This window comes from Balaenoptera borealis, assembly GCF_965194805.1.
Source record: "Balaenoptera borealis genome assembly, chromosome: 1".
Taxonomy (NCBI): domain Eukaryota; kingdom Metazoa; phylum Chordata; class Mammalia; order Artiodactyla; family Balaenopteridae; genus Balaenoptera; species Balaenoptera borealis.
In genome coordinates, this window is record NC_138860.1 from 59,010,167 (window position 1) to 59,024,443 (window position 14,277).

At 37.0% G+C, this 14,277-nt stretch overlaps 1 protein-coding gene across 13 annotated transcripts in view; it reads right to left on the bottom strand.

Moving 5' to 3' along the window:
* The window catches only part of PRRC2C (proline rich coiled-coil 2C), a 100,054-nt gene that overhangs the window by 17,339 nt on the left and 68,438 nt on the right, over window positions 1-14,277 (bottom strand). For 10 of the 13 annotated variants that reach the window (XM_082343731.1, XM_082343736.1, XM_082343724.1 and 7 more), the window contains exons 19-24: window positions 12,822-13,659; window positions 12,324-12,409; window positions 7,255-7,443; window positions 6,872-7,123; window positions 5,576-5,668; window positions 2,067-2,168 (exon numbers count right to left, since the gene is read on the bottom strand). In XM_082343731.1, coding sequence (XP_082199857.1) covers window positions 2,067-2,168; window positions 5,576-5,668; window positions 6,872-7,123; window positions 7,255-7,443; window positions 12,324-12,409; window positions 12,822-13,659 — 1,560 coding nt within the window. The remainder of the gene's footprint in view (window positions 1-2,066; window positions 2,169-5,575; window positions 5,669-6,871; window positions 7,124-7,254; window positions 7,444-12,323; window positions 12,410-12,821; window positions 13,660-14,277) is intronic. The other 3 variants (XM_082343729.1, XM_082343734.1, XM_082343728.1) reach the window with 3 other exon arrangements.

Genomic DNA, 14,277 nt, shown 5'->3' on the forward strand with positions numbered 1-14,277 from the left:
CTCACAATCACCTTGCTGGTTTCAAATGTATTTTGTTTTAAAACAAAAGTCTTAGAGGGTAAGAAACAAAAACAAAAAACCCCCATACCACCACTTAGCAAGTTAGACAAAATGCGATTTGCTTGTACTATCTGAGATTTTATAGCTTAGAGGAATGTTATAGACTACAATGCCTTTTACAACCAGTTTTGTTGTATGGGAAATACATAAATTATAGGTTATCAATCTTACATAATACTTAAGCCACATACATTGGTTTCATTTCATTTCTTAAGCAGCAAGAAAATTTAGATTCTAATTTTGGAAATTCAAGGAAACTAAGAAGTATAGTTACTTAACTATATTCATTTTTCCTTTTGGCAAGTATACTGTTGACAATACCCATATAATAGAAATTTCCATACTTTATAAATTACTCAAATAAAGAAAGGTGTCCAAAAAAAAAGTAAAAATAGATAATTGACAAGGACCTACTGTATAGCACAGGGAACTCTACTCAACATTCTGTAATAACCTATATGGGAAAAGAATCTGAAAAAGAATGGATATATGTATAGGTATAACTGAATCACTTTGCTCTACACCCAAAACTAACAAAACATTGTAAATCAACTATACTCCAATATAAAATAAAAATTAAATTAAAAAAAAGTAAAAATAAACCAGAAAAAGTCTTAAGCTAATACAATTTAATTTAAATTTACTTTAATCCAAATGTATATTACTTCTTTTTGGGGTGTTAAAAACATTAAGTGAAAGGCAATGTGGAAGGGCTTTCTGAAGAATCAACAACTGGCCTGAAGAATAATTAATGATGATATTGTATTTGCTTATGCGAAATGAGACTACTGCCTTAAGCAGAATAACGGTAAAAACCAAATGTAAGATATAGTATGAAACACAGGTTAAGACAGTCATTCAGGTGGAAAAACAACAAAAAAGGCTAAGTAGGAACTGGCAGTAAACAGTAAGAACTGGGTAAAGATGGAGATGACACAAAGCAGAAGCGGTTGTCTTGTAAAATTTTATAGTCTCAAACTTGTATTTAAGCAGCTTCTTAAAAAGAAGTTGGGGGTATTAAAAAAAAAGTTGGGGGGCGGCAAGGGGACAAGTGGTCAGGAGACTGGAGAATCAAATAGAAAGAGTCTAGAAATAAACACTGGTCACATTATAAAAAAACTTAGTTACTCCCTCTCCTGAAGATCATCAAAAAGATTCACTGGCAACCAGTGTAGCATTAGAAAGCCCTGCTACAGTAGAGGATAAATACTTGCCCAGGTTATAAAACTAAACAAACAGCACCAAAGAGATATATAAATGCAGTTAAAAAAAAAAAAATCCTCACTTAATTCCACATCTGTACTTTTTAACAACTGACTACTCTTGAGGTGAACAACTGATTTAAAATACTCTCAAATAACTCAATTGTAAAAGAAGTATTAGTAACATAGCTCAAGATTATAAGCATAATAGGAGATTAAAAAAAAAAAAAAAGCCTAAACTTCTTGACATCAAAAAGCATGTGTTGTGTAAAATCTCTTTTGGACCGTTACTCAAAAATTATCCAACAAAAATCAAATCAAAATCACTTCTATTAATCAATTACATCTTCATAAAATATTCTTAATTACTACATTGTATTCATTCAATTCACACATGACTTAGAGGAAAGACAGAAAATTAGCATTCTTACCATTACCAGTACTTAGGATAAAAAAACATGCAACACCAAGTTAGTTGTTTTCTACACAACTAATGTATCCAATAATTATTAAGATCTCTAAGAGGAACTCAGTACAAACATGAAATATAAAATGCTCTCCTGTACTTTTAAGACAAAATTCACAAGCATAATATGCCTCACTTTAAATATGAGGATATCAAGTCACTGCTATGTGGTATTAGAAACTAATAAAATTTTAAGGTATAATTTGACATCACTCCGTTTCTTCAGCTTAGTGTTGCTGCTTTTCACACAAAACTAGTAAAAATACCAAGAGTATTGTTAACTTATGTCCCCTTGCATGCAATAATCAAGGACCTTTAGAGATGGATGTCGTACATACCTTGAAGGTGAGGCTGAAAGTAGTGGGAGGAACTGAAGTTAGGCTGGAGCTCTGTTGTATAGTCTCCCTCTTAGGGAGGGGGAGGGTGTTGGGCAGGGGCACCTGAAAAGGTAAGGCAACACATATTACAATCTAAGTCCGCTACAAAAGCCCCATTAAAGATAATGCTAATGTATTCTAAGGTTATTTTCATCAGAACCAAGAGGAATATTTGACTGCTTAGTTACACTGCATTTACAGTAACTGATAATTCTGGACATCTTAGATAAAACTTCTGAGAAGAAATACTATATCTGCTTATTTATGCATAAATTGACAGAAAAAATCTGTCACAAACATAAGGTAAAAACTCAAAGGTCATGCTTCCTATATTTTAATGTATATACAAAACACCTGGGGGTGTTGTTAAATGCAGATTCTGATTCACTTGGCCTGGGGAAGCCCTGAAATTCTGCCTTTCAAACAAGCTCCCAGGTGATGCTGACGCTGCTGGTCCCTGGACCATACGCTGTATAGCAAAGCTCTAAGTAACATAATTTCCACCATTTACAGGACCCACAGGTTCTATGAGAAGCATTTAACATGGTAAGGTAAGTATAAGAAATTATTCTCTTTACAGCAATCTAATCAACTTATAAATAGATTCAAGAACAAAAGTAATGTTGGGAGGAAAATATATAGTATCACCCCCACCTCGTTACGCTAACCAAATTGCTTTGCTATAGTAAGACATGATTATGGCAAGTACTGTTAGAAACCTGAAGATACTAGAAATTCACTACTCGTATCTCTTTTTTTCCTCTAAGTCTCTGGATCTTGAGATTTTATTATGTACTACTATATGACTGATTTGTACTACTACATGATGGTTCAGTCAGTTGTTTAAACACAATGACTGAGATGTTGGGGGTGGGTTTAAGATAATCACTTTGTGGTACTACGGACAATCTAATGGAGATTATTTTATAAATCTTTAAAATAGCTGTGCTATAATAATCAAAAACACCACCTGCATTTAAATCTTCAAGACATTCAAGATTCAAAACAATTGTAATATTAGGTATTACAACCAATAAATATCAGCTAAGATCCTTAAAAAGTACGTTAAGCCTCAATAAGGGAAATAAGGCTTTTTTTCAGTTTAATTTTAATTTTTAATTTTTTGGCCACGCCAGACGGCTTGTGGGATCCTAGTTCCCTGACCAGGGATCAAACCCGTGCTCCCTGCAGTGGAAGTGCAGAGTCCCAACCACTGGACCACCAGGGAAGTCCCCAGTTTAATTTTTAAAAAGACAAAAGTTCTATGCATAAAATGGAGCCCCCAGACTAATGAATGAGAAAGGGACATTTCAAAAGTTCCTAAAATTTTTTCCCATGTAGGACATTTGTTTTTAACACTATGTTAAGCTCAGAATCACCACCACACTCGGCACAAATAAGCAACACTGTGAAATCATTCCAAACTGATGACCTTTTATAATGCTCCCTGACCCAAACTGATCTTGTTTTCAAACATACTCTGGATACACTGCTAAAAATCAAATATAGACTATTTACTTAAGCACAAGACTGGGCGTCTTCCCTTCAGTAGTCCTCTGTGTACAAGTCACTATGTTAATCAGCCTTGCAGATTAGACAGAAACCATTAAAATGCTCATATGGATGTTTTCAATGAGTTTTAAGAATCATGATCTTCCCTTCCATATTCATATTTTATAAATTATATTTTTAGAAAAGAGTAGTTTGGCAGAAAGCATCATATACTTTCTGGAAAAGGTAACATACTCTACATTTTTCTAAAGTGAGAAAAGACAGCATGATTCAAGTATAATTAAACCTTATTGAAATGTTACTAATTCAATATTTGAGAATCCATGTAGTGACATCAGGAAGTAAATTGAAAGTCTTTCTGCCCTTCCCAAGTTTTCTATTACTGCCTATAAGAAGTTAAATAAACCTTTCTCCAAAAGGTCAGGGGAAGAGGATTTGGCATATGAAGTGAAGCTTTATAACATAAGTTGGACAAATTACATTAATCAGCTCCAAAAGTGTTCTCTTATCACAGAGAAAATGTGTGTCTTCCTCCTTTCTCTCCTTTTTCCTTCAGCTGGACTACAAAAGTTGGATTAAATGATCCCTAATGCATCTCACCTAAAAGTCTATATACCTGATGCTAGAGAGAAAAACAGAAAACATGGGAAAGACACTGTAATAAAAGATAATTGAGATTTTTATTCTAAAATGATAGAGTTAAAGCTTTTTAAGAGATCTTTAAATATATCTGTAAAGGTTATTTTTTTTAAAAGAAGCCTTTAATATAGAAGGCTATATTTAAAAAAGAGGCCAGATGACCGAATTTCCACCATACCTGCTCTCCAAAACAAGAGCCATACATGTAACTTCTAAAATGCTCTTCTTCTTCCATGGGAGGTTACCTAACTTTTTTTTGGCTCACAATTTTTCACCTGTCAGTTAGTGAACTAGGCAAAATACTGGACTGTACTGATTTTTAACAGAGTCTTGAATTATAACACGGTAGCTATGGGATGCTAGAGCCAAATTTACATAACTTACTGTCATCTTTTAACACATTTTTGAACGGAGACGTATTATGGCCACAGGCGTTAGTTTCTGCAAAAATCCCCTGGTCAATAATGTGTTAATAGAGCTTTTAAGGCTTTATGAAGATATACATTATAGCTCAATCTTCACAAGAGGAATGAAGCTGTTATGGTCCAGTATAATTTTTTAAATTCAAAAAGAAACACATAAATCTTTGGTAATAATCTAATTGTCTTTTTTTTTTTTTTTTAATTTATTTATTTTTTATTTTTGGCTGTGCTGGGTCTTCGGTTCGTGCGAGGGCTTTCTCTAGTTGCGGCAAGTGGGGGCCACTCTTCATCGCGGTGCGGGGACCGCTCTTCATCGAGGTGCGCGGGCCTCTCACTATTGCGGCCCCTCCCGTTGCGGGGCACAGGCTCCAGACGCGCAGGCTCAGTAGTTGTGGCTCACGGGCCCAGCTGCTCCGTGGCATGTGGGATCTTCCCAGACTAGGGCTCGAACCCGTGTCCCCTGCATTGGCAGGCAGATTCTCAACCACTGCGCCACCAGGGAAGCCCAATCTAATTGTCTTTTTAAGTGAATGACCTTTCACTGCATTATAAAAAGGTGTCATTTAAGAACAAAATTACCAACCAAATAAATGCTGAATCTGTAGAATGTGAAAGCTAAGAACAAAAATTCTTACCAAACCAGGTTAATAGGATTAGTACTTATGAAACCAAGCCTAAGCATCACAAGCCTGGATATTAAACATAAAGCTGATGACTTTCAGGGGAAAAACAACTCAGCTTTGACTATTTCCCCTAATTATATTACAGTGCTCCTAAATACAAACTTACTATCAACTCTTTCCCTGAGAAGAGTTAAATACTGGTCATAAAGTGTGTATTAGATAACAATAGCCAGGTTCCTATCCAAACTTGCCACATCTCAGGTTGATTACTTACATTATTAACCAAAGTATCCTCCATCTTTGCATTATTAGTAGCCACAGTGTTAGGCAGAGAGGAAGAAGGTGTAGTATAGTCTGTTACAGACTCCTGTGGAGTGGTAATAGAAAAAAATACGTTTTAAACTGAATTAAAGAGTCACTTTCTAATAACAGCCTAACAGTTGTAAAGTTGTTTTGGAAGAAAGCAGGAGAGGAGAGCAGACCTTAAGATTCAAATCTTAAAGACCGACAGTGGGATAAAACAAACATGGACCTACCACATTTCAACCACTGCTGGGGTCCTATACGTTTAAAAAATATACTGCATAGTACTAGGAGGTTGTCAACAGTGTCAAGTATTTATTTCTTTGGATTTCTAAAAGAACTCTGTGTGGTTCTTATACTCAATCTATAGCTTACTTTCAACTACTGATTTTCTATTTTCTTCGAAATAAAACATGGATAAATGAATGTCAAGATCTTAGTTGTCACAATTAATTAGGTTTTAGGATAAACTCCTTGTTTATCATCATGAATATCTTCTTTAAACATGGCAGAGTTAGATCACACAAGCTTTTCACTTCCATGCATTGAGTTGTATGGCAATTAAAAAGAGAAAAATATTCAAGTAATATGAAAGATTCCATCTACCTTTCTTCTCCATGAATACATGTTCTGGAGTGAACACCAAATGGCAGATATAAATTTGCTACTCCCACAAGTGTCAGTCCCCATAAAGTCACTCAGTGTATCTTGCCTTAATGAGTATTTCTAAAGATATGCATCTTTCATTCAATGTAGTCCCTAAATGCAAGTCAACCATTCCTCTGGTGCTCAACCAATGAAACATGATCTGTTCCAACCCTGAAAGAAAACTGGCTATACTGGAGTTACTAAAAGTTTATCTTTCAGTTTATCTTTCCTGACTTCAGAATCTCACTAGTGTGCAAGATAAGGAGGGGTCCACTGTAACTCCATTAACAAAATAAAAAGTAATATAGAGCAATTCTTTTGAAGTCTATAAACACGCTGAAAAGCATTCTAATCTTGGGTAAATATTTTTTCACTTTAAACTACTCAATAGTCCAGAATTAAGTTGCCATAGAAAGATAATTTACTGTAAGGAATTTCTTTAGATCACATATGCACACCATGAAATAAAATCTTCTCTGTAAGAAATAACAACCCTTATAAGCTACAGAATTATATGCCTCAAGAAAAAAAAAAAAAAAAGTATTTTGTTGCTGTTTTCCCCATTCATTTTAGACATGGTTTGCATCAACTGAACTGGTAATCATTGCACGTTGCTTACCTTCACGTTAGTGCCATATTCTGGGGATGATACTGAGATCATTGTTCCTATTTCAGTAGACATTTCTGAAACTGCTTTGGTTTCCTTTGCTGCCACAGGATCTGTACTTCTGACTGTAGCAGGGCTTGATTTCTCCTGTCCTTCTGGCTCCACCTGTTGGGCATCTTTTACTTTTCTATTTTTTAATGAACGTTCCTTTCCAATAGGACCAGGTTTATGTTCTTTGTTTTCTACTGGACTCAAATCTGGAAGCTAAATTCAATGGTTATGACAAAAACACATCATGATCAAAGACACTCATTGAAAACTAATCCAATTTTGAAACTTATTCTCCTTAAATGTTAGTGGCTTTCATACAATTATATCTGGAACATGAACTATACCTTCTGGGCTTTGATAGGGCCTGCCCGTGGCTGCTTCTGCCGTTGTTCTTTAGGTTCAGATATTTTGTCAGTAGTTTTTTCCGAAAGCACAGGAACAATTTCATTTTCACCCCCGTTTGAAGCTGGAGCACCAAACTGAATTGTGTCAATTCCAATTTCAACTCCACTTTCTTGACTATTCTTTGTTCCCTAGTAAGAGAACATTTAAAAACTTGCTTCAGATGTGAGAGAGTGGCATGGACATATATACACTACCAAATGTAAAACAGATAGCTAGTAGTGGGAAGCAGCCACATAGCACAGGGAGATCAGCTCGGTGCTTTGTTACCATCTAGAGGGGTGGGATAGGGAGGGTGGGAGGGAGACGCAAGAGGGAGGCGATATGGGGATATATGTTTATGTATAGCTGATTCACTTTGTTATACAGCAGAAACTAACACACCATTGTAAAGCAACTATACTCCAATAAAGATATTTAAAAAAAAACCCTCTGGTTCTATAATGATAAAAACTTAAAAAACAAAAAACTTGTTTCAAAGCAGAGTTCAAATTTGACTGAATGATTTATGTAATAGCACATATTTTAAAAGTACAATAGAAGGTTTGAAGCAATCTACATCCAACTGAGATTAACTGACCTTGGTTTATGTTTTAGGAGAACATTCCCTTAACCCTACTGATCTGTATTAGCAAACAACTGATAAATTAAAAACTAGGACAAGACTTAATTTTTAAAGTCCTGGCTTTAAGTGCCCTGGGTTGAAGGGCAAATCAGAGCCTCAAGTTAAAACAAATGTAAAACATCATTTAAAACAAATGTAAAACAAATACAGAAAGGCACCACCAGCAACAGATAAATGAATGAATTAACGGGGGAGCAGAAAAAAGATAGGAATTCCAGTGTCACCCACTTCTGCTTTGAAAAGAAAATGAATTAATATACATGAAAGTACTTTGATTGGTAATGGCGTGCACACACATCAGAAATTCATTCATCAATTAAACTGCTAATTTACGTAATACCTTCTTTGTGCTAGGCGCTGATCCAGGCAGACACTACCAATCTAACTTGCATTATAATGGATGAAGAAAATAAACAACTAAAAAGTTAGACAAGGGATATGCAAAAATTAAAATATGGTTAAACCACTTAGAAAAAGGCCCTAGGAGGTCATACTGAAACTGAATCTAAACTATAGGATTAGTGGAAGGTGTTTCTGGCAGAGCAAACGTCTAGCGTAAAGGTCAGGAATTAAAAAAAAACCAAAAAGCTAGTGAGGCTGGAACACAGCAGGTATTAGGAACAGTGGCAGAAGATGGACAAGCAGAAGGTTAGATGACATGGGGTTTTGTAAGCCTGAGGGTGTTTATAACAATGTCCCCCAGTGGACATTCAAAACCACAGACAGTACTCAACAGTACACATACTGTGTTTTTTTTCCTATACGTACATACTGATGATAAAGTTTAATTTACAAATTAGGCACAGTAAGAGAACATCCAAATTGCCAGCCACACTATTTTTGCGCTTTGGGGCCACTATTAAGTTACGTAAGGGTTTACCCAAACACAAGCACAGCAAAACGACCAACTTGATAACCAAGATGGCTACTAAATGACTAATGGGTGGGTGGGAACACTGGATTTCATGACACTATTATTCAGAAAGGTGTGCACAATTTAAAACTTATGAACTGTTTATTTCTGGAATTTTCCATTTAATATTTTCAGGCTGTGGCTGACTGCAGGTAACTGAAACCACAAAAACTGTACTTAACCTTTTCATGGAAGAACAAACAAAAAGACAAAACTAGGGACAAAGTTAAACTTCAGGCCTTGGTCTTATAATCAAATCACTATTTCATATCATTTTTGCTACCCCTGAATTAAGTGTGTCAATTACTGTGTAAGGTTACTGTTATATTTATCAGTATGACAATGTCATCAGTAGGAATAAGGCATGTCATTCAGATCTATTTTTAATATCTGAACATTCACTTTCAACTACAGACAAACAGTACTGATATAACTTAGAATAAACATCTCTGTTTCAGTCAATGTTGAAATTTTCTAGTCAGTTCAATATAAATGTACAATTAATTTTAGAAGAGAGAATGGTGCAGTATTTAATAACTGAAAGCTATTGATTTTATGTATAAAACAATAAAGAACTTATAAATAGTTAAATGAATAGGCAAATAGTTAATGGGACTTAGAGAACGTCAGACAATATTAGGAAGAATATTATATTCTTTGAAACAAAAAATGTCTATAAAATATACATAAGACAAGGAGAGATGATAAAATCATTCTATCCAGAAAATATAAAGAACATAAAGAGGATGAAGAAAAATATGCATGAGAAAAATGAGATACCAACAAAATATCTTGCTGCTCCAAGAGGCTGAAGAAGAATGTAAGCATCCTTTTAGTATTATCAACTTGTAGTAGAATGTCTACGACAAAAATCTTGCAGCTGAGAGATTATGGTCCCTGTACTTTAACGTCAATTTAAAAACCTGGACCAAACATTTTAATAAAATTATTAAACCAGTACACTCATCCAAAACAAAGAAAAGAAACTTTCTACTCCATCCTTCTCATTAGTAATGAAAAATCAACTTTCTGTACAAGAAATGCTCTAATTAATCATAATGTCAAAACAAACAGGCAGAGGAAAAATGATTAAACTGAGCATCTCAGATACAGAATCCAGTGACTCTTAATTCTATTTTTACAAAGAGTTCTCTGTAGAACTTAAAAAAATCAAAACAGATGATGAGGCCTACTCCAGACCTAAGTCAGAAAGCTGAACTGGGGGTAGGGAACAGCAGGAAGACTTCCCTGAAAAGAAAAAAGAAGGAAAAAAAAAATCTCTTAACTGTATCTTCCTTGACATTTCTCTGCTCCCCTTTTACGGCAAAACTATTCTAGGTTCTCTACACAGTCGGCCTTCTCTCAGCATCCATGGGCTCCACCACCCTTGGATTAAAAAAAAAACAAAAAAACACCCGAGAAAGTTCCAAAAAGTGAAACTTGAATTTGCTGCACACCGGCAACTATTTACATAGCATTTACATTGTATTAGGTATTAGAAGTAATCTAGAGATAAATATATGCAAATACCGTGCCATTTTATACAAGAGACTTGAGCATCCTTGGACTCTGGTATCCATGGGGGATCTTAGAACCAATCCCACTGCGATACTGAGGGACGACTGCACTCATCTTTTCTCCCATTTTCTCTTAAATTCACACTAACCAGGCTTTTGCACCGAGTGCTCTACCAACATTGTTTTTGTCAAAGTCACCAGTGACCTCCACATTGTTAATGCCAACTGTCAATTCGCAGGGTCTGTCTTACTTGACCTTCCAGCAGCATTTGACACAGTTGATTTATCCCTCTTTAAACTCATCTTTCACTTGGATTCCAGGACACTTTTCTCATCACTTAGCTTCTCCATCTCCCACAACTCCCTGAGTTAGGACTCGGTTTTTGATTCTCTTCTCTTTTTCTAACTACTTTTATAACTCATTCTTCCTTCGTGACCTCAACCAACCTCATCACTTAAGCACCATCTAATGACTTACAGATTTATGTAGTCAAACTAGACTATCTTCTCTGAACTACAAATTCTTATAGTCAACTACCTACTTGACATTTCCACTTAGATGTGTAATAAACATCTTAAATCTAACAAGTTCAAAACTGAATTCCCTGATCTTCCCCAATGATGATTCATTTTACAGCTTCCCAATCTCAACTGATGGGAACTCTATCCCTTTTGCTGCTCAAGTCAAAAGCTTTGGAGATAACTGACTCCTTTTTCTCACATATCACATTTAATTCATCAGTAAATTTATGAGCTCTATCTTCAAATACCCAGAAACCAACCATTTCTCATCACTTTTAATGTCACTTTCCTGGTTTAAGCTATCATCATGTGATTATTGCAACAGCATCTTACCATCTATTCTTCGCTCCCACAGACTGTTCTTAACAGACTACTTAGAATAGTCTTTTAAAAAGTCAGATCCTGTCACTCTTTTTCTCAAAACTGTCTACTGTCTTCCTACCATGCCTGAAGTCCATACCAGATCCTCCACCTATTATCTTTCCAACCTCATCTGTTCTCTTTTCACCCCTTACTTCAATCCAGCCATATGTACCTCTTCAAACACACCAGGCATGCTCCTGTGTTAGGGTTTTGTATTTACTATTCTCTGAACCAGGAATTCACTTTTCCTTAGACAACTGAATAGCATGCTCTCTTACCTCCTTCAAGTCTTTAATTCAAATGTCACCTAAGTAGCCTTTTCTGGCCAACCTATTTTAAGCTGTCTCCACACCCCTTGGGAAATTCCTTATACACCTTCCTTGCTTTTGCTTTTCTCCTCAGCACTGATCACCATTTAACATTCTATGTGTTATTTATTGTTGGTTCTCCCCAACTACAATGGAAGCCCCATGAGCGCGGGGCTTTTATTCTGTTTTCACAGCACCACCCACTTTTTCTAAGGCCACAGGTTAGGACAGTGCCTGATACATCACAAGTGCTCAATAAATGTTTGTTCAATGAATGAAGAATTGCTGGCCTAAATAGCCAATTACCAATACTGTGTGTTTGAGAAATTATGTTAGAACAACCTCCCGGAAACTCTGCTTCTAAGTAACTATACTGCATATCATTAAACATGCATATTATGCATGTTTATTCAAACATGCATATCATTAAAAACACAAAACAGTCCAGAAAATAGTAATTGCACTTACACTCTCTGTGTCACAAAGCTAGAAGTTTTAAAATGTTAACCTTAATATGTCTAAAGGTGAGAAGCAGCTTATAACTGTTGAGATTCAGTAGCATTAACATCACTTGGGAACTTATTAGAAATGTACTCAGGCCTTAGCCCAGACCTAATGAATCAGAAACTCTGGGCATGGGTCCCAGCAATCTACTTTAATAAGCTCTCCAGGTGATTCTGATGCATGCCAAAGTTTGAGAAACTGTTTTAAGGAAACTCTGCCACACTAACCCCACAAAAGCCATTATTAAGTCTGTTCCTACCTCTGATGAAGTAGCTGATCCAAATGATGTTAGGGGCTTATTCCATGCACTGACTGAAGGTGGCTGTGGTGGACTAATGGGACCTACTGAGAAGGAGAAGCCACAGGAAATATGACCATTAAAATTTAGAGGCTAATAATCTTTAACCCATTTAACCCTTTCTTTTAATGGTAGCTAGATAATAAAACAATGACTTTTCACATGGTATATAATACTTAAAGAGATTCTTGCATACCAAAATAATCTCCTCCAAAACATTGTACTATTGTTTTATCAACACAAAGTTGTGTCCATAAAATATGGCTGTTAAAAATATAACACACTTGTCTTAGAAACAAAGGTTTTAAGAAAGGAAGCTAAGAAAAGATTACTGTTACTGCTTCCTACTGAGAAAAAAGAAATGGCTAGGAAAAAACATACTGAGTATATAAATAAAATTGAAAACAAACCCCCAATTCCCATGCCATTTCCACCCCTCACTTCTTGTTGCACACTTACATTTCTTAGAGATGTCATTCAACACAGCTGGTGGGGCCACCTTGTTATCCCATAATTCAGTTGTAAGAGTGCCATGTGACTGTGGGGTCTGGATGGGCTTTCCTGTGGCTACGTAATCTGTGCCATTAGGTGTCTGAGCTGAAGGTAGTCTAATTGAAGGAGGGGGCTGTTTTGAAGACTGTGTTGTAGTCTGTAGTGGACTCTGGACTGGTTTGTGAGTCTGTCCCTGAGTCTGGGCTGGGGCAGTGGGGGCTGGGACTGAGACTTGGACTAGGGCAGAGGTTGGGGCTGGAGCTGGGGCTGGGGCTGGGGTTGGGATTGAGGCAGGGACAGTTGGGGCTGAGGTGGGGGCAGCTGGGGCTGAGGCGGCTGGAGGTGGAGCTGAAGCTGGTGACAGAGCTGAAGCAAGGATGGGAATTGAGGCTGAGGCAAGGATGGGGACAGAGGCTGGGGTGGAAGCGGAGGCAAGGATTGGGGTTGGAGCTGGAGCTGGAGAAGAGGCTGTGGCTGTAGTTGAGGTGGAGGCTGGAACTGGAGCTGAGGCTGAGGCTAAGGTTGGGAGTGGAGCTGAGGTGGAGGTAAAGACTGGGACTGCAGCTGGGGCTGGAACTGGAGCTGAGGGCGATGCTAGAACTGGAGCTGGGGTTGAGGCTGGAACTGGAGCTGAGGTTGTGGCTGGACCTGGAGCTGAGGTTGAACCTGGACCTGGAGCTGAGGCTAGAGCTAAGGCTGGAAGCTGTGCTTGCTGGGTTCCCGTAGCCTGTTTTTTGGCAAATCTTGGTGGGAGCTTAGAAGTCTGACTTCTTCCTTTTTCATTTGCATTCTTTTTATTCCAGACCTTAAAAAATTTGCAGGAATCATTTGTGTCAGTAACACAGCTGAAAGTAATAGTTCACACAGACATTCCAACAAAGCTATCTACTGCTAATTTAGCTCCTTTACTTTACAAAATAGCTACTTGATAGAATAAAAACATCCAGGTTGCCAATGAGATTTTAAATTACAAGATGCTATAGGGGAGGGCTTCCCTGGTGGCGCAGTGGTTGAGAATCTGCCTGCCAATGCAGGGGACACGGGTTCGAGCCCTGGTCTGGGAAGATCCCACATGCCACAGAGCAACTAAGCCCGTGAGCCACAACTACTGAGCCTGCGCATCTGGAGCCTGTGCTCCGCAACAAGAGAGGCCGCGATAGTGAGAGGCCCGCGCAACGTGATGAAGAGTGGCCCTCGCTTGCCACAACTAGAGAAAGCCCTCGCACAGAAACGAAGACCCAACACACAGCCATAAATAAATAAATAAATTAATTAATTAAAAAAAAAAAAGAGTTAGGAGCTAAATAATAATTTAGATACAACATACTTTAAAAAAAAAAAAGATGCTATGGGGAAAAAAGACAAATATGTATTAGATATTCTTGATATACAGGTCCACAATCTCTTTTCCACTATTCTGAAA